The 27,260-nt window shown below is 34.8% G+C and overlaps 2 protein-coding genes across 4 annotated transcripts; both read right to left on the reverse strand.

The window, feature by feature from the left end:
- Window positions 1-163: 163 nt before the first annotated feature.
- rbp5 (retinol binding protein 1a, cellular) lies at window positions 164-4,883 on the reverse strand. Its single transcript, XM_059568076.1, has 4 exons — window positions 4,471-4,883; window positions 3,490-3,674; window positions 3,222-3,323; window positions 164-813 (listed from the first exon to the last, which is right to left on the reverse strand). The coding sequence occupies exons 1-4, from the start codon at window positions 4,544-4,546 to the stop codon at window positions 760-762; spliced, it is 417 nt and encodes a 138-aa protein (XP_059424059.1). The 5' UTR covers window positions 4,547-4,883; the 3' UTR covers window positions 164-759.
- Window positions 4,884-5,929: 1,046 nt separating this feature from the next.
- LOC132158600 (tyrosine-protein phosphatase non-receptor type 6-like) lies at window positions 5,930-27,157 on the reverse strand. Of its 3 annotated transcripts, XM_059568072.1 has the most exons (17): window positions 27,001-27,157; window positions 26,652-26,805; window positions 26,398-26,426; window positions 25,464-25,586; window positions 23,158-23,352; window positions 18,265-18,445; window positions 16,294-16,410; window positions 15,673-15,798; window positions 15,194-15,290; window positions 14,995-15,074; window positions 14,741-14,887; window positions 14,410-14,544; window positions 14,009-14,163; window positions 12,265-12,332; window positions 8,068-8,219; window positions 6,939-7,012; window positions 5,930-6,362 (listed from the first exon to the last, which is right to left on the reverse strand). In XM_059568072.1, exons 3-17 carry the CDS (start codon window positions 26,403-26,405, stop codon window positions 6,260-6,262), a joined length of 1,761 nt encoding a protein of 586 aa, XP_059424055.1. In that variant the 5' UTR covers window positions 26,406-26,426; window positions 26,652-26,805; window positions 27,001-27,157; the 3' UTR covers window positions 5,930-6,259. The 3 variants fall into 3 exon arrangements, with proteins under 3 accessions (XP_059424055.1, XP_059424056.1, XP_059424054.1); XM_059568073.1 differs by lacking the exon at window positions 26,652-26,805 and having other exon boundaries at window positions 27,001-27,138; XM_059568071.1 differs by lacking the exons at window positions 26,398-26,426; window positions 26,652-26,805; window positions 27,001-27,157 and having other exon boundaries at window positions 25,464-25,612.
- Between the last annotated feature and the right edge of the window lie 103 nt (window positions 27,158-27,260).

Here is a 27,260-nt window from a genome sequence, read left to right on the forward strand (position 1 = left end):
AAAATTAACTTAACAAAAACTTAATGAGCCTACACTTTGAATAGATAGATAGATAGATAGATAGATAGATAGATAGATAGATAGATAGATAGTGTTGTGTGTATTGTTATTAGTATTACAATTAGCATCAGTTTTAGTATAGTATAAGTATATACAAACAGGATATTATGGTAATACAAATGTTATATTCTACAGTGGACAAATAAAACTACATGACTCATTTCAGACCACATGTTTCAGAATTTGTAGACATTTTTAGTTTGTCTATTGCTATTAATCAAAATCCTATCACACAGATTAAAACAAATCCATTATTGGATGGACACTAGAAATTAAATGTAATTTAGCAATAAAGAATTCCAAGTTGTACTTGACCAGCTAAACCACTGGCTCATTTAAACATTACTTTTGCTTACTGTAAACATATCTGCATAATACAGTATTAGGGTGCCATGAATCCATATATTACAGTACCACTCCTGAATGTTCACAGAGGGCAACAGGGCTCTATTGTTGTGATCTCATTTGAACTTTGTGTTTTGGTTTGACTGCAGCCGTGAAGGGTAAACTGTGCTGTAAATGCTGATAGAATTTTATAGAAAGTGAACCAATTTCCTCATTTGTAGTCTCCATTAAAACACTATTTGTTGTGGCTCAGAGACAAATCACTGTTGTGATATGGCCTCTTTCTGAACCCTGAGCTCACAAACCCCCCAGCAAATGGCCCCTTTATTTTCTCTCTCTCACTTTTCTCCATCTTCACTCAGCCTTCTTAAAGACTTGCTTGGCAGTGACACCCTGAACCCTCATCTCCTGCAGAGAGAGAGAGAGAGAGAGACGTGACAGCAGAAAAAAGGATGAAAGACATGGTGAGAGATTCATAGTAGTAGCCCAGTTGTTAAAGATTCGACCGGGTTTAATCCAAGAGCTAAAGACATTTAGAGAAGGTCCCATCACCACTGTGCTTCTGAATAAATGTCGCGCCATTGAAACCATTTCTAAAATGAAACTACTCTTTCTATAAATGAAAAGAACTCAAATGAAAAGATTGTTAATGATTTTGGAAGAAGCATCTTATCCTTACAAAGCCTGAATTTAATTGATCAAAATGAAACAACAGTACTATTGTAAAATATTATTACAATTTAAAATTAAAATTAAAATATAAAATGATTTTATTTCTTTGATGGTAAATCTAAATTGTCAGTGTCATGTGATCCTTCAGAAATCACTTCTAATTATTATTGATGTTGAAAGCCATTAATGTATATGTGGAAACTATGATACATTTTCTCAGGATACTTTGCATAGAAAGTACTAAAGAACAGCATTCACTTAAAATGCAAATCCTTTGCACAAATGTCTTTAAAGTCACTTGTAAGGATGAAAGAACCTCAGATACTTTGATCTTCTGAGACATTAACATTTAGACATCTGTTCCCACATCTCACTGAGAGAAAATGTGTGAAAACACCTCTCACAGTAGGCACTGGTCCTTCCCTTCACCCAGCTCACTCAGGATGGTCAAAGCAGAATATAATGTTCTACATGAATGCAAGTGATATTTACAGCCATGTTTGGTGTCATTTGAATTGTCTCAGTGTGTCTGGTACAAATAAGTAGACTTAAAGGTGATAAAGATCCTAAGAGTTAAGAGATATTTTGCTCACTTTAGAGGGTGTGCCGTTTCCCAGTGTCTTTCATGCATAATTCCTTTTGTATCAAGAGGTGATAATTCTACATGATCAATGCAAATCCAAATTGTTAGTTCCTGTCTCTGTCTCGGGGGATGTTTGTCTTGGTCTGCGGTACGTAAGGAAATGTTGCAAGAGGATCAGGGCCTTCTGTAGCAAGAATGAGCCCATGGCATGAAGTGTGTCCATATTTTTCTAAAAGCCAGGAATACATCTTACTCTTAAATTCATCTTTGAGAATTTGATGTCTTGTATTGATTTGATATCTTTGAATTGGCTATGTAATTGGCATAATACATATTTACCATATTTTGACTGTTAATAAATTGTTATAATTGATTCTATTCTGTTTTACTCTGTAATTATTGCCTCTAGTAGATTCCGCTGTATCCTTGCTCCTGCGTCAGGTTAGTAACAGAATAAATTCAGTTGAGATGGAGCATAGGGCACACCATCGGTATCTTTAGAGATCCGGCTAACACTTGGTATTAGTTCAAGTATACTTAGATTGTAAGAGCTTTTAGGAAATTTCCGTTTAGGTCAACTGGATGTTGTTTGACCAACCTAAATAGGGTGAGCCTACCCTCTGTTTATTGTAATATTACTCTAGCTAAGTCTACATGGGAAACCATTGCATGGCCATACCAAAACTACTATCAGGGAAAGTAATGTTGATTGACTTATACCTAGAGTAGTGGTTGTGACCTCTGACTAAAAATAATGTTTGTGAGTGTGTACAAATCTATGGGGGCTAATTAAAAGTACTTTTAGAATGAGCAAGCATAGGAGCAGCCGTCTAAAGTATTAGCCAATTACCTCTGTCTAATAACCAAGACTGACGTGAATGTGACAGTAAATTACGCTAAGGCCAAAGCGATATTTTTGAGTGACATGAGCACCCGAATGAGTATAATGATATTAAAGAATAAATATAATAATCAAATCTCAGAATAATAATAAATAGAAATCTAAATTTTAGGTCATATTAAAATGGAGTCAGATTAGAATTAAATTTAAATTAAATAACTCTGCATGCTGAAAAGACAGAACCCGCAAGAAACCTTCAGCCAGCACCAGATACCTTCGATCAATTGAATGCATCCTCCTTGCTGATTAAAACTATCAATCTTTAAAAAAAAGAAATATACTTCAAACTTTTGAATGAAGTAACGTTTAACCCCAAAATATTTTTTTTTAAACTTTAAAAAAAAATTAAACTAGCCCACAATAGTCTTTTTTCTCACACTTTTTATAACTGCTACAGATTTGCCTTTAAATAAAAAAAATATAAATAAACTGAACAAGGTAGAAATAAAAAATATATGCAAACATATTTATTGAAATTTAACTATTAGCAAATCCTTATTATTCTGTTATTGCTAAATCTTCACATAGTTTTATCAAAACAAAAAAACAAATAAATTTACATTGTTCATAACATACCAGATTTATATACCCCTCCAGACACTGAATAATGCATATATGTAAAGGTGTTTTCCCAGCCCGGGACAATCCCTGTTTCCTTACCAAATGGAGGAGGTTTCCTTCTAGCCAGTGTGTCCAGCCTCTGCCATCTTTCTCTCCTCGCTGCACACAGACCAATTTATCATCGTCCCAGTTCACTGTGGTCTGTAACATACGGAGAACATTATCCATTAGTGTCACACATACCATACTTTCCCACACTCCTTTGTCTGGCTGATGTTACCTTTAACGGGGTCCATGTGTTTCTCACAAATACATTACAAATGGGTTAACTAGGAAAAAAAATATATAATAATAAAAAAAAAAACACCTGGCACTTTCGCCCATCGACTGGTCCCAGGTCCTCAGTGAACTCCTGTCCCAAAGTGAAGTCCATGTCAAAGTTCCTAAAGGTGGTGACGGTCTTAATCGTCATTTTGCCCGTGTTCACATCATGCTCAATATGTTTGCTGGGTTTCAGAATGCAGACCACTTTCCTTAATGCATAATTAATATCTGATGATGAGAGAAAGAGAGATTAAAAGATTAGCATACTTAATTGAAAAAAGAAGATTGTGTATTTTTTTTCTTCAGTGAAACATAAAGATTTGTTCTGAAATAAGAATGCTATTGAATTCGATGACCTGGTCACACTCACAGTGGTAAAAGATGATTATCAGTGGAAAAAGAGCATGCATTTCAGTTTATTCATCACTCAGAAGCTATTGTATGAATTCAGAAGATTTGGAATATAATGCATTTTTATGATACTTTCATGCTGATTTGAAGTTTGAACACTCCATTATTGCAAAGAATTTAAAAAACAAAAGAAAGTCATTCATACAAGTTTGAAACAACATCATTTCTAGGTGAAATAACCCTTTAACACCACGCATAACATGATGAGACAAGTATAACAAGGTTCTATCCGATGAATATGAATATGATACAGGCTTTAGAGACAAATTCAGACATGTCTTCACTTCTCCAGTTGTATCCTGCAGAAACTAAATTGCTGTGATCTCGTTTAGGCTTTCTCCCCCAAGACAAGAAGATGATTGGATTGGATTTCATTACATTAGCCCAGATTAAAAGGAGGTATGCTACATCATCCTCATGTTCAGAGATTTGAAGACAGGTGAAAGAGAAACATCAAGGTCAACACAGGCATCAAGTTACACTCAAAGTGAGTCACTGTGGTTCGTTTAGAAGAGACTCTTTATATACTACAGCAGTTGATCATAAGTTCGTAGACTGCCAAACTGAGAAAAAAGAAAATTAAATATATATAATGTAGCCTATTGTTGCTTACCCAAAGCCGCGAGATATTCTTCAAAATTTTCCTGGGAAACCATGTTGTAAATGCCAGTATAATTAGGTTTGGACATCTTCTCCGTTTGTTTTTTGTTCGACACGAATCCAACTAAACTTTGTGTGATCTGTGCACCGTGGGCTTGCTTCTCCCTCTGGTTATCTGTCTGGATCTCTATCCGAGTCTCTAGGCAGCACTATCGCATTGTACGCTAGTTAATTTGATTAAATTCTAACGACTGATTATAACGTTTCCTACTAACAGCACGCGAAGTGAGGACACCGAGCAGAATCCGTGGTCAGTGTTTCCTTGAATTTATCCCGTGATGTTGCGTTACACAGTGTTCCCAGACCTAGCTCCGGTTCATCCTTTGTAAAGAAGACCCAAAAGCGGCTGTGACTCCTCCCAAACAAAGCAAAGACCGAATTCTCCCCGGTTTTGGGATTGTTTTACAGGCATTAAGGGGAGGTGCTACAGGTGGACGTGCCTCTGCGGTTCTGTCAAGCTTAAATATAAAAAAAAAACACAAAAAGGATGAGTTTATGTGAATTTACTCCTTTATGCGATATGCAAATTAGTCATCTTATTATGCAACTAGGCCTATGTGTCTGCAGAAAGTGTCATTTCCGTTACTTGAAATGATATAGCGTTAACTGAAATAAAATAAAAGGCAACATTTCATATTTTAACTTAGTTTAATTCGATACAGTGCAAAATCTAAAACTAAAACTGAAATAAAAACTAATCCAATATAGATATAGATGTGTGTGTGTGTGTGTGTGTGTGTGTGTGTGTGCTTGTAACAACATACGACTTAGCCTAAACTTTAAATAAAAGCAGAAAGTAAAAAATAAAAACTAATTCAAATGCTAAAACTATAATTGTATCTCAGTGATAATAAATTATTATTATAGTTTTAATAATAATATTGTCATTACCTTTTATGAATCAATTATAATGTTATAGTAATGTTTATAATATTATAAATAATATTTACAATATTTTATTCTAAGAATAGTATTTATTATTCAATAATTTCCTCACAGTTTGATAGAAGCTGGGTAATACTGAAAACAAAATATTTTTAAACCCAATCATAATATTTAAAATTTACTTATGTAGGTTATCTCAAAATAAAACCAGGCTCTGGTTTTTCTCTGACACACTTTGTTCTGTTGCTCATGTGGCACTCTGTAAAGTTCATTAATTTCTCCAAATGTTTTCCCCGCTGTGCCTCTGTGTTAAATGAGGTCAGCCCTGTATGGGGTTCACTGATCAAGGGCCACGTTTGACCCTGATGTCTACAGCTCTCTGATGTAAAGAATATGAACGAGTCAGGTTTCTCTCTCTCTCTGGCATCAGGCCACAGTTTGTGCGTATCATCTCTGCAGGACACCAACCTTTCCATTCAGCCTCATTGTAATGATAACATCCCGGAAAATTCAACATTCTATGCAAACACTTTCATTCCTTCATTTTATTACAGCAGATAATCATAATGGCCAGGTCTTTGGGCATGACTTTTATTAAAACCGAGAATGAGTCGATGTTTTATATTAATTACAACTTAGTGAATTTACTTAACAAATGTTTACTAAATATACAAAAAATATTAACTAGTAAACATTGACAAAAACAGAGCAAGATCTGTTTGATAAGGTCAAATAGTTTGGCATCTCTGTAAAACCCTGGCTCAGTTCTCTTTAAAACCACTGAAAAAATCTTTTAAAAATTAGCTGTACAATCATGAAGCAAAATTCAATTTCATCGTCTTTCTTTTTTTCTATTTTTATCGTTTCCTGACAGATCCACTCTTTTTATCCTCCGATCTCTGCTTTTTGACATCTTTCTTTCCTTTTGCTCCTAGATTCTCATAAACATCTTCATTTTTTCTGAAAAAAAGGAAGGAAAACAAATCAGTATAACTGATTAGTCACTAACTTATAGCATTCATCATAACCATCCTAACTTCTAGAGAAATAAAGGAGTGGATGAGAAGCCCACTGCAATGCTTGGATTATTGCACTTGATTATGCAAAAATTGTTATGATTATAATTTTTAATAAATTCTCATTTCATTTGCAGTCTACAACATTTTGTTTTAGTCAGCAGCTTGAGCTATTAACTGACCCAAACCACAAAACGTGAGAGAGAGGCTTGCCGAACACTGTCCAGTAAGCCAATGATTAGTTCAACTCAGCGATTAGAGCAAGGACAATCTGAAACAATACCAGATCTGAGATAGAATGTCCAACTCAGTCCTTCTCTTTCTCGTTTGGTTGGACATTGCACAATGGCTCTAAGGCTTCCAGAAAGCTTGTGTAAGCAGATGTCTGTGTGACTGAGAGATCTTTGAACCGCCTATTAAACTAGTCATCAGTTCGAGGAAGATAAGGCGATGTAAGAGGAATGTTTCTGGAAGGTTGTGGGAGTATTTGGGGATACACTACAAGCAGAAGTCTACTTACTTTGCAGAGGCTTTGCGACTGGCCTTCTGGTGTTTAGGCTGAATTGAGAGGTTTCCATATTCGGTTTCTGTTTCCTGTAACAGAAAGTTTTAAAAAATCAATAGCAATACTATGTAGAACAGATGGGAGACACATCAGTCTTATCTTCCTTTTTACAGTGTTGACTTTGATAAGATATTGCATGGGAACCGTTATGAGGGATTATTAAGTTTGTTTAATGTTTTCAGAAGAGGTGCTTATGCTCAGCAAATGTTTGGTCAGGTTTCACCATGACCACTCCCTCTCCGTGGTCTTCAATATTAGTGATCAAATGTAACACTTATGGCAATATGATAATATTTTGTAATGGTCATTTAATCTGACCATTTTTTGAACTGTCATCATTAACATCTCAAGAAAATGTTCTGGGGTTTCAAATCAAAATGTGGCTTTCTGTTATGAAACAGGATGTTGAATTCATACATGCATACTGTAAAGGACAACGGGACTAAAAGAGGGTTTATTACGCATTTTGGGAGACACAACAAGTGAACAGGGAAAGAAATTATATTTCAATATTTCTATGAAATATTAGATATTATTATGAAATCTTGCCAATTATTATTACACTTATCTTTTCATTACATACTGCCCCAAAAACATATTGATATGCAAATTAGATACAGTTTATAGATGCAATGTATACAATGGGAATACCCATTTATGGCATTTTTATACACATACTGCATAAAGAATAGTGGTATATCAAATCATTGTTATATCTTTCATAACATAGTTTAGAATCATCTTTATATATAAAAAAATATCTTATGCTATAAACAGTGTAATTACATGAAAAATACTAAATTCACAAAACTTTTTTTTTTCCCGGGTCTCAGGAGGCTAAAGATATTTTTTTGTGGAAACTGGTTAATTTTTCTTCCAGGATCCTTTGATAAATAGAAAATTCAAAAGAACAGCATTTGCTTGAAATAGAAAGATGCATTAACTTTTTTCTTTTTTGCTAAATATCAGTATTAATTATTTTAAATGTCTTACTGACCCCAAAACAAATACTGGCTTAATTTCCAGTTATTCCATTTATTGCATTTCAAAAACCTTTCACCATGATCCTCAGCCATTTTCTTACCATGACAGCTCTTCGTGTGACCTTCGTTGACTCTATATACTGTAGCACAGCCAAGTAGATGAACTTGTACTGTGCTTCCGTTTGCACCATGCCAGACCGCTGTTCTCTAACCATCTGAATACACTTCTGGATGTCAATGTCACAGTCCAGACCTGACAAAGACAACATCTTTAGAATCATTTGCAAAAAAACTGTGACCAGGCTTGATCCAGGATCTTGAATGAAGTACCACCCTGAGGTGTTCATGTGAAATGTGGTTGCAACAACTAAGAATAAGCCTATTATAAGATTATAAGAATAACTGTATTGATTTGTGTAAAAAATATCTGGACCATTTTGAAGGGAAGCATGTTAGCCAAACATATTGTAAGTTCCAGAAAGCCTGAGGACATTCACAGGTTATAATGCTTTAATCAATGTGATTGCACTGCATTAACCCTAAGTTGCAATAAAAATGATCAACTATAATGAGTCTCTGATGTGTGATTTTTCATGTCCTGATCTAAAATGAGTTTTGCAATAATAATGTCATTAATTTTTCCATATAAAGGTCCATTTTGAAACAGTAGTGACCCTTTCTAGAATGTGTTTGAGCTTAAATTACATTGCAAACCTCTTACTAAGAGCTGGAATTTATTAAAAGCTAGAAATCACAGGATTCCAGAGGTTTGAGTAAAAACAACCTAAATACTCAAAAATTTCCACTAGGGGTGTAACGGTTCACTCGGTTGCGGTTGCATCGATTACAAACCCTGACGATTCATATGCATCGATCTTGAAACATGACTTTTGAATCGTGAATCGCCGATCTCGGACAGTAATCGATTCAAAGCGCTAAGAATCGAATGGATGCCGATTTCTATATCGATTCAATGTTTTCAAAATATATACACATTCAATTACTACACGCACAAATTAATTGAGACCTTGAAGAGTGTTCATGAATCATGCCTCTAATCTGTCCTTCACGCGCTCCACCGTTTACCGCCCGAGACTGTCACAGGATTGCCCTCGCGCTCCGTTCGTCTCTGACACAGCTGACTTGCGAACTATAGGACTCGTGGCAAGGGCCGTAGCTGGGGTCAGCGGGGCCCCGGTGCAGGTTGTACCAGTGGGCCCTGTTTGAAATTGTTTAATTTGTATGTTCGTTCTGTTTATTTGTTTGTACTATTTACACAATGTTTTAAGTTTTTTCAAGTTTGTAAGTGTCCAGGTACAGAAAACGAATAATTAAATGTAAAAGAGCACTGCATAGTCTTCACTGTAAAAATTTAATATACAGTCAAGCCAAAATTTATTCAGACACCTTCAACATTTCTCACATTATCACAGTTTATTTGCTATAGTTTAGAAAATGTTAATAAAATATGACAAGAACTCAGAGTTAGACTGTCAGAACAAATTCATCTTAATATCATCCTAATATCAGATAACTTTGATAGAAATATATGTAATGGATTACAATCAAACAAAACTTCCGACAACTGTCAATACTTTGTTGACCAATTACCAAGCAATGATTAATTATGTTCAGTCTGCAGTGTGAAAAGGTTGCATTAGCAATTCCGGGAAAAACACGTAAGCAAAACATGGTGAGGTCAAAGTGTGAATATATATATATATATATTCACACTTTGACTTCACCATGTTTTGCTTACGTGTTTTTCCCGGAATTGCTAATGCAATGCAATATATATATATATTTTTATTTTTTATTTTTTTTTCACTGGTAATCCACTGTATGAAATTTTTTTGGCTATAAAATGGCACAGTTCGCTTTATTGTGCTATACTCACTTACATAAATTAATTATAGTGTCCTGCACATACTAGTAAAAAAAAAAAAACACACAATATCAAAAATACTATCTGGTGTCTGAATAATTGTTGGTTTGACCATGCAATAATTCTTGTTAAAACTACGAAGTAATTCAGTCAAGAGCAGTGAGCGCTTTTCTTTTATTTTCTTTTTCCAATTTTAGTAGCTAAATTAGGCGCGGTCACTTTAAGAGAAAATGAATGCATCCAATATAATACACATCCGATTTTTTCCTCAACTGTTAACTTTCACTTTAGACATAACCGATAGTTTTTTCGAACATACTTTCCAAGTTATTTTGACTTATTTTTATGTATTTGTCATACAAGAGCAAAAACAGACAAATTCGTTGTTCAAGTGTTTCGAGACGCCTCTCTCTACGTGAACCTGAACAACAGAACACCGCGGTGCTGAATTGGGCTGTTACACATCCTTTACTGTTTGTTTAAACTGTGATTTGTATTTGTTCGTTCAGGTGCAGGAGGATGCGAAGAGCTCGCCTCAGTGTTGCTGTCTGTCAGACGCAGCTCTCTCTCCGCGTGCGCACTGAACACAGCGCGTGATCAAAACAGCTACTCAGTTGAAATTTGTGTTTGAAGGCTTTAAACGCTTTTTAATGTTTAAATCGACAAGTGGCAAGTATTAAAAACACGTGGAAATTATAAGCTTTCGTGACGACACGTAGCAGTGGCCTGTCAACTGTCCTGCTCGTCTTTTTAGACTGGCTTCAACCAGTCGGTTGAGCTCGCCGGGGGCCCCCCCCTCAGCCGTGGGCCCCTATAATCGTCACCACCTTTCACCCCACTAGCGACGGCCCTGCTCGGGGCCAGTAATACTAAAGTGAAGCAGCTTTACTTTTATGTAGTTTTTCAATGGCTCTCTGCATCTTACCAACGGCGTTATCTGAGCAGTCGAATGCTGTATTTATTGCATGGACGGAGCAGAAATGTAAGTGTCTAAATCATACGCACAGATCCATTGAATGATAAATGTGTTTAAACAATGCGGATGAACCAAATGTATGAAGGAATCTGTTAAAATAACCACAGCATTGATGAAGACCTTGAAATAAGAGCGCGAGGTTTATCTTAAAATCAGATGCGTGAAAGTGGTGTTTGTAGCTTTAGCAAACAAACAACAGGTGACTTTTCTCTCAGAATCATTCACTGATGGAGAGGAAAAGTTAAATAGCTACTATAGCATTTTATTTTGTGAAAATGAAATGAAGTTTTCAGACTGAAAGAGAATTGTTGTCACTCTTATAGACTTGCCAGGCTTTATCTGCAGCTAAACTGAATAAAAGCAGAATGAACTGATGAAACTTTAAGAAAAAAAAACCACAATAAATAAATAAAATTGATGAATGATGCAGTGCTAATTGACATCATTTATTACAGTACAGAAACTATAAAGTATACTTTCTACATTATTCTGTGCAGAAAATTCAAATAATTGCTAATTAAATGTAGCCTAGTATATAAAACAATCATAAAATTTTGATTACAAATGATTGATTATTGTCCAGCAGTGTATTTGATTTCTTACAGCTAATTAAAAGTAATAAAAAAGAAGAGAATTCCTTGTAAAAAAAAAAAAAAAAAAAAAAATATTCTAATTATGATAATACATAGGCTACATACATAAAATGATTGAATTTGACATTTCTGTCACTTCTGAGATGATGGCTGATTACATACATTTCACTTGTCATTTTTACTTTCGTCAGTTTCCCTTTCTACGTATGCCATGTTGCATCATTAAACTAGCATTTAACAATGGACAAAAGGTTTTGTTTGTTAGTTTGTTTTTTTACCAATGGTTCTCTAACCATAAAGGCTGGTGTAATTTGCCCCCTGACTAAGCATTTTAATAATCCTGTGAATGCACTTAAAGAATGCAGAATCGAATCGTTATAATCGAATCGAATTTAATTGTGAATCAAATCGAATTGAATCGTTCTAAATTTGCAAAAATTGCTCTTGAATCGAATCGAAAACCTATGAATCGTGAATCGAATCGAGTCATTGCCTTCCCAAAGATTCACAGCCCTAATTTCCACTGAGTTGAGAATTTATATGTTAATGCAATTAGCAGACACTTTTATTGCATTCAATGTATTTGTGTAATGAGTTTACCAGGTCTCTGGAAATCAAACCTATGGCCTTTCATGTGATGTTGACAAAGAATGATACCATGAAGGTATTACCAGGACAATCACTGAGGTTTTAAATACTTTTTAAAAGGGCACAATGGCTAATATCTTGCTTCAGCTAGAGACTGCACAGCTACCTTCCAGATACCAGGCTGTTGACTTTTTAAAGCTGATTTATTTTTTCTTAGTAAAAGTATGATGTATGAAGAGTGATGATATAAACTCACCTTTAGCATCAATGTTATCTATAAGCATGTCGATTACCACAATGGTTCCCGTTCGCCCAATACCAGCACTGCCAAAACACATTTAGCAACATATAACTAAAGATATCTCTTTAAGCTTGCAGATTTAATGAGACACTGCATTTCCCACAGCACATGTTAATACTAAAGAGTAAACAAACTATTAATTTAAAGGTTTAGAGTGGGAAGTATGGGATCATGAAAAGTTCAGGCATGTACTGTGATTACGAAATGCTAAGTGGTCTGACTATTGCCTAAACCTCCCAGCCTAAATAAGACCGCCAGCATGTATTACATTTCATTGTTCTCTTTGTTAATGAATGAAATACAATAACATAACATAAAAATAAAAAACTTTAGTTTAGTTTAGTTTATTTATATATACATCTGAATATTCTTGACATTAAACAAAATTAAAATGGCATATAGGGACAGTTCACCCCAAAATTCTGTCATTAACTACTCACCCTCATATCATTCAAAACCCATAAGCCCTTTGTTCATCTTTGAAACACAAATTAAGATATTGATGAAATCTGAGGTTTCTGACCCTGCATAGACAGCAATGCAACTATCATGTTCAAGTCCCAGAATGGTACTAAGGACGTTTTAAAATAGTCCATGTGTGAATATACTTATGACATCTTTTTAACCTATGAGAATACTTTTTGTACGCAAAGAAAACAAAAATAACAACTTTATTCAACAAATTCTTCTCTTCTGTTTCAGTCTTTGTCGCTTGTTCATGAGAGTACTTTCTTTGCCCACAAAAAGTTTTCCCAAAGCTTTACAAACATTACGGTTGAACCACTGATGTCACATGGGCTATTTTAGGCTATGTTTACATGACAACGATGCAGTCAAAAATGTTAAAGATTTTCCCTTGCGTTTTAAAAAGTTTCACGTATACTCGACAAAGTTTTTTTTAGAACAATTCACATTTGCACATATCTGAGAAAATGGTAAAAAATAAAAAATGCTGTATTACGTATGCCAGGCCAGTAGTTGGCGCTGTCATCTTGTTAGTAAACAGTACCTGTAGGGACGTGATAAGATGCGCTGTTGGTAATATTAGTGAAGTAAATCCACACTTTGCTGAAGAAGCGTTTGCCTACACTTGAGCAGCAATAATAGTACCATGTACTCCGCCCTTTGTTGTGTATGTTTGTGCTTGCCTTTTATAATTGACAAGTACTGCACATCTAAAGACCTAACACGTACTATGCATGCACATAATGTCACCGTTTTCAAGGATTCCTGTATTGGGTGTTTAATAATGGTAGCGTTTTCAAAAACTTGCACTTTGAAACTAATTTATAAAAAGATACATTTTCAGTCCCCCAAAACTGTTGTCGTGTAAACGAACAGGCAAAACGCATAATAAGTTTTCAGTTTTTGGTTGAAAACATTGTGTAAATGATATCCTTAGTGCCTTTCTGGGCCTTGGACATATCAGTTGCATTGCTGTCTATACAGGGTCAGAAAGCTCTCAGATTTCATAAAATGTTAACTAACCAGTTCACTACAAAAAAAAAAAAAAAAAAAGATTCATGGTATTTTGTGAGAAACACAAAATAAGTGCCATTTAAACCAGCATCAGTGTTCAATGCTTTCTATAAAATGTCAAGAATATTAAGATATATATTTTATGCACATCTGAAATAGCACGAAATAGTATGTTTTGGAGCCCCCAAGTGGTAGATTAAGCTCTGTTGTGAGTAAGTACCTGCAGTGGACGATCGCAGGTCCAGTTGAAGACAGTTCGTGCTGTTTGATGTTGACTTGCTCCAGAAAGCTAAGCACTCCACCAGGCTCTTGTGGAACGCCATGATCCGGCCAGCTCAAATATTGGTAGTGCCAAATGGTGCGAGCTGGCTCTTTCTGAAATCAGAAAAGTTAGAGATTTCTGATTTAAGAAACATTTTACTCATATTTTTAATTAAGAAAATTCTACTGCCAGCACAATGTTCTTAGTGAAAAGATGTCATTAAAATGAACAGTCTCATGACTGTTTTATAAAGTGAATTGAATGAGAATGAGATATAGGGACAGAATCTGGGCCACAGGTGCTGTATGCAGAAATGTGCCGTGTGCTAGTGTGAATGTTTGCACAAAGGAATTTCTTACCCGGTGTGGAGCTGTGAGCTCCATCACTCTGACCTTGTAATCAGCAGCATCCTTCTCAGACAGTAACGTCACCACATATCTGCCTACTTCCTTTGAATCTCCTTCAGTAGCAGGCCAGTATGGCACACACTTATTCTGCAGAGGACACATGTTACAAGAATAGGAACTGAATATTTTTAGCAGTCGAGACATTTTCTAAGTTTTTGACTGCAAGGCTATAATAGTAAGCGCATTTAATAATAATAAAAAAATAATAACACTAGATAAAAAAAACAAATAAAATAAAAAACAGAATGAATTATAAATTGGAAGAATGTTACCAATTACTAACCCGTCCTTTCTCAACCTCCCTTGTTGTCATGACAATTACTCGTGACTTTTCTTGCCAAACCATTTGCCAGAAATCGTTTACAGTTGTTGCGAGACAGCCTTGACAAGCAATGTAAACTTTCTGGTAATTAATATCCATTAATTTATTCTGTGAACACAGACATATAGAAAGAGAGAGGTGGAGATAAAAGAGAGGATTTAACAAAAGAATTTGAGAGATTTATGATTATGTTGTGATTTATGTCGTGCACGTACTACAACGTAGTTGGCATTGATGTAATCAGAGCCGACAACATTGGGATCTGCGTTTTTCAGGATAACCCTAGTGTCATCAACTGAAAAGAGAAGACATTTGAATTTTTATCAGAATGTATGCAACTTATCACTATTCAACATATTTCATTTATATATATTTTCAAAGAAATACTGTATTGTGGCCAGATTCATTTCTCACAGGGAAGGATGTTCTTGTATCTGTTTTTGCTTTTGTTTTCTGGTCTCATTCCTTCATCTCTGCTCTTCGTTACCTTAGTTTCCAACTTCTGCAGCGCCTGCATGCAGAAAAACAGATTTATAGATCAGAAATAGCACAGACAGTAAGAGAAATTAAGATAGAGAGTACACGTGACCACATCCTGCTTGTTGAGAGTAGCTCTGAACGACCGTTTGGCTCCTGTGGTCTAACCTTACTACGACCAGAGAGCCTTGTATGAACACACCAATTTTAGTAACAGTTGAGTAAATACTTTTTACCAACCTGTACCAAGTGTTATAACTACAAAAATGGCTGTAAAAAGGCATGAATTGTCAAAATAGCTATTTTCAAAATAAGTCCCACAATGAGTTAATAAAATGTAGCTGTGCTTCTAACAGATGAAGAACTTGTGATTCATCTAGAGCAGGTGGCGAATAACCTTTAAACATGCTACTCACATCAAACTCTTCCCAGAACCCAGCTTTAATCTTTTTATTGGCCCCGTCCATGTTGCCTGAGGTCTGGTCGAGCTGCTGTACTCTGCTCTCAATATCAGCTGCGTTCAACCTCGTGGAGTAATAAGGCTGAGGAAAGGGTAGACACCAAAACAAATTAAAACAGAGAGAAGAGCAAGACATCAACATAAACAAACATAAAAAATGTGTAGGTGACAGACAACACAAAGGAGGAAAGAGACAGACAGAAAGGGCGAAGATTAATCACAACTTTAAAGGTGCTTCCCACAGTTTTTTAAGGTGGGCCATTTTGCACACTAAGTAAAAAACTCAATTTCACAAATATTTTCCATCCGAATCTCTTTATCTCAGCAGAACGGATGCTCTTAAGTCAAAGCCAACATTTAGCCACTATAAAAGTAATAGCAATAGTTTTCTTACAACATTTTAGCTCAATATCTCAAAATGTGTAAGCTAATGTGACCAAACCTAACAGTCAGTTTCCAGATTGCTAATACCAGAAGCGGATTTGCTGCTAGTGCTTAGTGCACATCTTGCTTGACATTTAAGACATTTATGTTGGTATGAAAAAAAAATAAACCTTTGATTACAAATCTTCTTTACCTGTTTGAGGTAAACCATTGTCCCTGACAATTCCTCAATACCACTGCGTTTGAAATGCTCCAAAAGGTCTGCCAAAGAGTCAAAAACCTCTTTACCACCTACTGTGTAACGGTCATTCTGAAAATAAAGAGGCGTGAGAAATGAAAAGTTAATCAGTCAGTTGGATTCATACACAACGGTAACATGGGGTTCACTGGCACCTTAACTGGATGCCAACAAATAATACTATATTATTAAAGACTGTGTGAGAAAGCATATAACGCTTTTTGTTTTACTTATAAATGTCACTTCCTCTGAAATTACTGCATTTACTTTCGACCAACATGCCAAGGTTTTTTAATTGGATATATCTCATTTTAAGTCAGTTCCTCTTAAGTACACACAAGCCTTGTTCGTCACATTAACTCCAGCTGTGCAGAAAATGTTGAAAATCCTTTTTATGAATAAGTTTGCTTGAACATTTGCTTATGCTATGCTTATCAAAATTGAATACATAAATGGATATGCAGATTTTACTTTAATAGTACTACCTGTGAGAATGCGCATTAAACTTTAAATAACATCACCAAAATGGCAACATAAAAGCTTTCTGTGTCTTTAAATCAGATAAACAGAAGCTGTCCACTGGTGAGAGCTCTCGTTTTCTTAGATAAAATAGGGTTAACAGGCTGTCAGGCTGCTAAATTTTAGAACTTAACAGAATTGTTTGGTTCTCTGAGCTGATTAGGACCATCCTCACAGAACACAGTTTGTTTTGTTAATTTGCTCAGAGGGGAACAGCGCAACGACAGTGTTTTGTGCACTTTGAACCTCACTAAAGCACATACACAGACGCACATACCAGTGGAATAAATAAACAATTGACAGGCAGTGAGTGCATTGACCTGATTTCCCCTTGGTCATAATTATCTACCATTCATCTGAACATCTCAACAGTAGTGCTTATTTAGAGCCCTGAGCGGAGCATGTCCACCCCCGCTGCCGTTTGCACACACTTTGACTCTAAGTCCAGTGCCGTTTTTCAGGTAAGAACAAGTGTGTGAATCAGTGTCACACTGTGTGTACCGTATGTATTTAAATGCTTTACTCTGCATATCTTTAAGTATGTCAAACTGTGTGAATGTGTACAAATGTCATACATGTGTATGTATGTCAGACTGCAAATATATTTCCATAAGCAAGTTATTTTAAAACTGAAATGTTGTTATTTGCTAAATGTATAAAAACATTCAAAGCATGATACTTCTGTCATCATTTAGTCACACTCAAGTCTTGAACACAAAAAAAAAACTATATTTTAAAGATTGTGGGTAACCAAACAGTTGTTGATCAGCATTGACTACCATATTATGGACTTATTAGTTGCCAACATTCTTTAAAATATGTTATTTTGTAAAAAATCCATAAAGGGTTGGAACAACTCATAATGACAGAATTTACATTTTTGCGTGAACTGTCCATTTAAATACTGTGTCACTGATCAAGTTGCTAAGATCTAAGCAAAAGTACATAGTAACAACTAAATCCATTAATCACTGCAATATTTTAGCATTTTAATGAGCAATTTATGATTTATATTATGTAAGTATACAAAATCAGCAAAGAATCCTACATATTTTGTGATGTATTTTGAATTGATAAGGGACAGCACACAAAAAAATTTTTAAAAGCTAAAAATAAAAAAAATACCTGAGCTATTTATAACAAATTAGCCATTTATGTTGTTATTAGTGTGTAATCAAGTATTGCTCATCTTCGGTTGCATATCCGTTTAATGCATTTACACAAATGATAAGGATTTTTGCTGATTTTGTCCAAAACATTACTTGAAGGGAAGTGTAACTAAATACTGGACTTGAAACAAGCTTATGAGGTAGAATATTCTATGTTCGCACTCAATCCAGATACTTGTTATTAAACTGAAAGCAAACCTTGTTTGACTCACTCATGAGCACATGCACAAGCACTTACATTGCACATGATCTTGATATGGGAGACCCTCCTACCAGAACTGGTCATATCATCGGTCAGCACAGACAGAACAAAGTCTCCTGGTTTGGAGAGCGACTCCCTCACCAGGAACGTCCCGGGCTCATCGCGCTCTCTGAGCAGCTTCTCAGCATTTGGACCCGATAAGTGGCCATGGTACCACCTGGGGATACAAAAACAAAGGGGGAAAAAGTCGTAATAAAGTTCATACAGGCACTAGGTATTACTGTAGATGTTCCCGCAATAGAAACTTTTCAAAATTAAAATAGATCAGTTATTTGTAAATTTCTAATTCCTGCATACTGAAAATAAATTGACATCTCTGACGCAAACAAACCCGTCAAGGTATTTAGAGGATGACAGTGCCTAAAAATAAAAAAACAAAAGCCAAATGCAGCTGCACCACAAACCACTACAGCCATGAACACAAAAACAAGAGGCTGAACATTCATGTCATATTTATACTTCCAGTGTGCATATATTTATTAGCGATGCATTTCTGGATCGTGGTGCAAAGTATGCAGGTCCTCATGGTCTTGTATACTAAAATGTGAGTTAACAATTGGGCTCAGTTCTCAATTTCTACATCTTAGCTTCCTGTACTGCGGTCGGAAAATTTTCTGATGACAAGATTTCTTGACTCGAGACTTTGGTGTATTTTTAGCTTGTCCTTCCTTCTCTCTTCTCTTGAGAAAAAAACATAAAAAGGCTTGCTAAATCGCCCCTATGGGGGTTCTTCCATGATTGCTCTTTGACAATTATAACCGGTGACATATGATTTTGCTGCTTTCGAACAATAATACAATTATTAAAAATATAAATGAATAATTAAGTAGTTTGTTGTATTCTTACATAAACATTTATGTTAACAAATACAACTTTAATATAATTAAAGAAATTGCTATAATGTCAATTTTATTTTTATAGCACTATTAAACACAACCAAAGTGGAGCAGTGTTCTGCAAAAACAAGACTTGAGGGTGCCTTAATGATGACAGAAGTATCGTGCTTTGAATGTTTTTATACATTTAGCAGATAACAACATTTAAGTTTTAAAATAACTTGCTAATGGAAATATATTTGAAGTCTGACATACATACTCGTATGACATTTGTACACATTCACACTGTTTGACATATATATTCTTACACATAAGTTTTTAAGTTTGACAACTTAAAAAAAAAAGTGAGCAAGTCATTGTCTGGGGGCATTTATTATAGTGCAATTTATATTTTTAGTTGACTAAATCTTGTTAATGTGATTCTTAAGTTCTCTGACTTCACTAAACAAATCTAAACGACCGAAGGTTAAGCATATGTGACTGGCGCATGTTTCAGCTGGACAACTTTCTTATTATTAAGACACCATGTCATGCAATCAGACGTCTTTGTGTTTCTAACCATCAGAAATATTATCAGTGCATCTTAATCGTTTTAGGCCTCCATAAAGGGATCTAGATCTTTGCTCTTTTATGTTTTCAGTTTTAGATTGGACTTGTGATCAAAGTTACAGGTTCTGCCATTAAACATGTAATATTTTCTATGAGTGTCAAATGCATATACATTACACTATCTGTCAATGCATTGCAATCATAACTTGTATGCTAGACCTAAGAACATAATTTTCTTTCAGCACAGAAATGATTGTGTGTAAAATGACATCAACACCCTTCTTATTTATATTCATTTATATAAGAGACACTCATCCTAACTAAAAAACTGTGCTGTTATATATATACCTAAAGTACAGAATCCTCTTCTCATTTCCTCAGTGAATATTTAAGTTGCTTAAAGTGTAAGCATTTACTTTTTCACTGAAAGTCAGAGTTGTTTTGAACCCCAGTGACTTTTCCAGTAAAGGCAAAAACATTTCTGAAAACATATTTTGTGTCACGCAGAAGAAAGTAAGTGATAGAGGTTCAGACTGATATTGCTGAAGAGTGAATTATGAGGGGGGGGGGGGGGGCGTTCTCAATAGTAACGTTCTCATTTAATATCTCTAATTTCTAGAAAACAAAAGAAAGAATGTTCCACAAAGTTTTATGGTGTTAAAATGTGCAGATGATAACACATAAACATAGTAATACTATAACACTTTTAATGGGACACAAAAACAGTGTCACACTAAGTTTAGCTGTGACCTCAGTTTGAATACATTACGTTTTCTGTCCGTTAAACAACACCCATCAAACAGCTCATCATGAGCATGACAAAAAAAAGAGAAAGAGATATACAGAAGGGTGGCGGACAGAGAGCTAAGACAGACATTGGTGAGATGAAGGAAGGCCTGAATGGGTCTGGTCACTGTTTGCAAATGTGTCAAAACTAAAGTTTCCAACCGCAGTTGAGAAGAGGAAGTCAGACACATGGCAGAGGGAGGGGTGGAGTGTGTGTGCAATTCAAGGTGCATCGAAATTAAATAAAGTGCTTCAAGAAAAATCAGTGACCAAGATGATGAAGAATTGGGATCCAAAAGGCCACACTGAAATCTGGGATTTCAAATCTTAACTAAACCTGAAGATAAACAGGAAAACTTAACAACACACCAGCATTTTGGCATCAAATTAATAAAAAGTTTTCAGGAATTTGCACCATTTCTAAGTCACTAATCAAATGTGAAAATTTGTGACATTAATCTTGTGATCTTCTGTGCACAGAGGGTCAGATGCTTTTGCTTCTATTGATCATTGTGGACATTACCAACAGGTTTACACAAATTTATGGAGCTCAGACAGCATTTGTAATTAATTAAAAAATTTTTATCATGGGCATTATTTCTAGCAGTTTCGGATGTTTGCACTTTATAATTATTCAAATCTTAAAAATTACTATATACTTTATATAATTATTATGAATTATAATGAATAAAAAAAAATCACTTTAACTTACAGTGCATTATTCGTTAATCATTAGTTTAATCAGTTTTTAGACTGTTTTAATTTTAGTGAGTTGTCTTTTTTGTAGCATTACATAAATAGTTAACTACATAATAACACAACTAAAAAAATAAATCTGAAATATATCACACCAATATGTGTAAGTTTTTACATTCGCACCATAGAGACATTGTGTGCAGACAAAGAAGGGAAACTGACAGACGTGAAAAAAAAAACTAATATTAAGTCTGCAATATCTGTGCATAACATGCATTTTCAGTGCTTATTATTACAGCCAGCATTAACTCTCCTACACGCAAGTATGGTTAACTAAAGCAATGAGTATCTTGCCTTAGTCATGTTGAAAAGCTTGTGATTAGCAATGCTGATCCAGGATGTGTGTCTGTGATCAATATAAACAGGGGAAATTAATACAGTATACTGTGTAAAGTTCTCCAATTGTCTGGTCAAATGCAAATTGCATGAAGAATCTGATGCAGATTGATTTAAGTGCCAGCTAATGTTCATTTGGCAAAGAGATCATTTTAAATGATTTATACTTGCTGATCGCATTAACATGTCTCTTTAACATGAATCTGTTTGCCGTTTGGTGATTTTACTCTTAATTTGATAAGATTAACTTTAGTGGTGGAAGGAATTTAGTTTCTTGGTTTCTGACGTAATTGAAACTAGAATGTGGAAGAATTCCAATGTGTGATAAAATGGCTGATCTAACAATTGCTTTTATCACATCAATGCACCAACAGCAGGGACAGAAAGTCCTCTGAGGTGACATTTTGTTTTACAGGTGCAGTAAATATAATTAACAACCTTTTCTTTCAGTTGGCCATTAACCTTTTGGCATAGTGACCAGTGTTGGGAAAGCTACCTAAAATACTAATGTTATACTATTTTATCCATGTTTTTATTTACAAGCTAACACAAAGTTGCCAACTAGGTTGAAATTCAATGTAGTTAACTTGTTTTTTGTATGCACTATGAGCTATTATTATACTAGCCACACCAGCTATAGCAAAAACTAATTAAAGTACATTGAAGCCCTGTAATTAACTACTTTTTGTTAACTTGTACTACAGAGTAGCATTTATCTTCCAGAAAAAAAAGTTTTTTGTATTTTGAACAGATACATTTACAAAAAAAATACCATAACTACAACACTTCTAAACACTCTCCAAAAGGGCAAAGCAGCGAAACTTCCTTTACCACTCGCAAACAACATTACATAGTACATAAAATAAATGTAAATTCCTAGCCCTTTGAAGCAAATTACTTTCCATTTCCAGAAAATTGTAGCTATGTTTACTACTGGATCCACTACAGCAGCAGTCTAAATACACATTTGCAAACAGGATTTTCCAATTACTATTTAAAAAGCGCTGTGCTTATCTGCATTAAGTTTAACATCAAACAATGAAGTAGCATAATACTAGACCTGGAAATGCCACATTATGATTTTGACCTTTTGAGTTTTTCACTTTTTTTTTTACTAAACACTTGACCTTCCAGCTGTTTTGAATAAAATAACAACCTAACTTTAGAAACAACTGCAAACAGCATGACTGCAGCCAGAATGAATGGTGTTACATGTATGAATATATCAGAATGCAATATAAACAAGCATGAATATAATGTGGATCTATGTATCTGTGTTTGCGGGCCTCATTAATTGGTATATGGTGTTGCAAAAGCAAACAGACTAGGAATGGAATAGTTCCATACACAATCTATGCAAACATCATAATCAGAATATATGACATGTTTTAGAAAGTGGATATTACTTTGCATAGACAAGGTTAGTATTGGTATTTGGTAATTGGTAATAATGTCATGGAAACCTTTGAAATTTGGTATAAAAGAGTCTCAGAAACAATTTAGATCAAACCAAAGTCATATTAAAACTGCTTAGCTATTTCGTTGAGTTAATTTTGTAAATACAACCTAACATCTGCAGGATGAAGGGTCTAATATGATGGCTTACCTCTCAGTGGTGGGATCAGAACAGTTTAAAGGGTATTTGAGCTCAATAACCGTCCCATCTTTATCCTGTAGGGTTCCATGATCTCCAGTGTAGTATTCCACCAACTCGGCCAACGTCGCAAACTTCTCCCCGCCGTACAGATCATAATAATCACCCGTGTTCTGAATCCTAATGTGTGTGACTAGCTCTCCCACTCTGAGAGAGAGAGCAAAAGAAGGAAAGTGGATTGGTGATGCATCACGCTTAGAAAAAAAAAATAAAAAATTATATTTGTGACCCTGGACCACAAAACCAGTCTTAAGTGTCAGTTTTTCTAAATTGAGTTTATACATAATATGAAAGCTGAAATAAATAAGCTTTCCATTGATGTATGGTTTATTAGGATCTGACAATATTTGGCCGAGATAATGTACAACTATTTGAATATCTGGAATCTGAGGGTGCAAAAAAATCTAAATACTGAGAAAATCGCCTTTGAAGTTTTCCAAATGAATTCTCAGCATCCATATTACTAATCAAAAATGTAGGTTTGATATTTACAGTAGGAAATTAACAAAATATCTTCATTGGAACACGAAGTCTTTACTTAATATCGGAAAATTTATAATTTTGACCCATACTATGTTTTTTTTGGGGGGGGGCTATTGCTAAAAATATACCCCAGCGAATTAAGTTTGGTTTTGTGGGCCAGGGTCACATTTATTGATAGAACATGGAATTTCAAAATAAATAATCTAGGTCATAAACTGGTTTAAACCGGACATAATGTCACAGGAAATGGAGTAATAGTAACTTCACAAAGTGTGTAGAAACTTTTCATGAGCAATTACTTAACCTGAAATATTTTTCCACAAAGGATGGCAGTAATATTTTCCATCATAGATACTGGTTACCCATGTTCATTGTGTTTTCTCAGGCTAGCAGGTTTGTCCTCCTAAATTTGAATAAATCATTACCTTTTCTGAAAATATCTGTGTTTATGTATGCCATTAAACTAGCTTTGGTTATGTGATTTGGAATCAGACTAAAAAACATATCAGATATGTGGCACGCGAAATAAGACACATTGTACTAAGATATACATGGAGGATCAGTTCACTTCCTCTCTCCCTATACTTTTGCCACTTTTATAATATTCCAATTAATTAAAGCCTTCAAAGCTTGTAGATAAAATAAAAAAAAGACAAATGGAATGATTTTACACTAAATTAGAATGTTACTAACAGTTGATTTCAATTATTAATGTTGTGATTAACCCCTAAATAAAGGTTTACTAAACTACAAATGTGGTTTATTGCAGATAGTGACTTAAAACCATGCAACCACAATTGATTTGCAAATATCAAAACTGAGCAAGTGTAAATAGTTTTTAGGCTACACGCAGAAAATATATCATTGTTATAGTTATAAACTGCAATTCAGTAAAATGGTCAGAATCATACAGCACTACATGCGCCAATTTTGAGTTGTTGGCACTGATCGTTGCCCTTTAAAAAATGAACTGACATTACACTGGCATTTAGTAACATCAACTAGTTGCGTGACAACATCCAAGTCACAATGTTTTCAATTATTAAGCAGACACTTTTTATATTACAAAGATTAGAGAGAAATAAACACATTGTATGTATGGAGCATGTTTGAATGTTTATGTAACAAGCAAATTAGGTTTTATAGTCCATGGAATTACTACACGCATATAGATACATGTATGAATTACTGACAGTTGCATGGCAGATAATGGGTAAAATAAAAAATAAAATAAATAAATAAATCTTTTGCAAGAAAACATGTCCATTATTTTTTTTTAAAGGTCACAAAACCATGACCCATACAACGCCTCTGAAAAGAACGAGACAAAAAGTGCTGCATATTCTATAAAATACAGAACCAAATTATCACCATATATAAGGAAATGTTTATTCCCACATTTTGCGCAATGTTTGTCTAATAAAAAAAAAAACTGCTTGCCATCTATTCCAAAGTGGTAATAATAAAACAAGTTATAATTGGTTTGAATGGAAGTATATAAATTTTTCTTAACAAGCTTGCATTCCTTTACAATTAAACACGGTCTGACAAATTAGAGTACGAAAAACATAAGCTCAAACCAATCAAACACAGAAATCTTCAGTAAATAAAGAAATAATTTTTTCATTTTTAGCCAAAACAGAAAGGCTTTCTTTTACGAAAGCAGAAAGTAACAGAAAGCTGTGAAGGCTATCTATCCCCCAATCTGACCTTATCCTCTGAACCAAATTTTCTTTAAATTACATAAAAAGTGGCTAAAACCAAAAGTGCTGTACCTAACGGACAAGGAGAAATCGCCCACATTCTTCTTGCTGGGTCGGGCCAGGAAGCTGCCATGGACACCTCGGGTCTTCAAGACGGACTCTGCGTCTATTCCAGACAGATCTCTGTGAAACCACCTGTTCAACATGTAAATGAGCATATGTTAGAGTCAGACACACTAGAGATAACAATGTTATATTTTACATGATTGACTTGAAATGAATGGCTCACGATACTGTACGTGAAAGACTTAACTGCACGCAAGCCAAATATTTAACAAAAAGAAGTTTAGTAGGTTTTAAATGATAAAAAAACAATGCATTGTTCAAAAATATTTGGACATTTTGTGGCAGTGTAGTGCAATATTAGTGTAAAATATGCATAGTTGATGTGCTAAATTACACCTGTGGTTAGAACACCTGTCTGAACTCGAGAGGAACATTGTTGATTTATAATTTCATTATATAATGCAACTTTATGGTACTTCATAGGTACACACACATATATATTTATAATTACATACATACAAACATATACACACACACACACACACATATATATATATATATATATATATATATATATATATATATATATATATATATATATATATAGATGTTTATGTGTGTGTATGTGTATGTATATATATATATATAAATTTGTATGGTAAAGCACATGCAACAAGAAGCACACTCTACCAAGGCCTACCAAACCACCAAGTGCATTTGCAGAAATGCGCATACACGTGCAGCTAGACATGCATCAACATATAAATACACCTTGCACATTGCAGTTATGTACAAAAAAAACATGTCTTTTTACAAACACCTTGCAGGAGTCACAGATAAGAGTCTGTGGTGCAAAACGCAAGAGTAGCAAAACTGAAAAGGGGAAGATGAGGACTGGACAAGATTGGAACAAGAGTGCATAATGTCTGTCTCAACTTACCGAACCATCTTCCTTTTTCAAATGTTCCTCTTCCAGTCATAAGGAAAAATAATTGAATGCAGATTAGTATTGAATTAGATATGATACAGGCATACATAATAATCCAAAGCACTAAAGTATAGACTTCTTCTCTTCTTGTCATATGTCATTACTCATCCTTTACTTTTCCATTTGCTTCCCTCTTTCTATAAGCAGTGCAATGATGTCCCTTTACACAACCAACCACAACCATTATTTGTCTAGCGCCTTCATACCTGCCCTCTTTGCTTCTCCTCGCTTTCGAAATGTAAACAGTTTTAGGTGCTTTGAAGAGCAGGTTGTCCTGACAGTGTATATAAGCCTGTCATATGTCCCTCCCTCTCTCACTCTCTCATGCACTGTTAACAACTCCTTCCTTCCTTTTTGTGGCTTTTTCATAAAACAGTGAAAGCAAACAAGAGAGGTAGAGAAAGATACAGAGATGTCAGATTAATTTCTGTTTGTTTTGTCAAAAATGAATTATCAGACAAACATCCAGCTCACCATTTGAAACTACAAGAGTCCAATTGAGGAACTACATGTAGTGCAAAACAACGACAATGAATGCAAATTACCCTCTCTTACCGCTTCTTCTCTCCAATGGCTTTCTGAATTGATTTAATCTTTCTTTTGCTCCCTGACTTTCTTCTTTTATGCCTTTTTCCTTGCAGATTGATTTTACAGGCCGGGTGTCATCGAGGCTGACAGTTGAAGTCCATTTGTTTAGTTGTACTTTGCACTTCCTTGTTTCCAGACCTTCCCCTCACACACACACACAGAAATAAACACATGAGGAAGCAAAGCAACCTGACATACAAACCCGATTCCAAAAAAGTTGGGACACT

The sequence above is a fragment of the Carassius carassius genome, chromosome 15 (genome assembly GCF_963082965.1).
Source record: "Carassius carassius chromosome 15, fCarCar2.1, whole genome shotgun sequence".
Taxonomy (NCBI): Eukaryota; Metazoa; Chordata; class Actinopteri; order Cypriniformes; family Cyprinidae; genus Carassius; species Carassius carassius.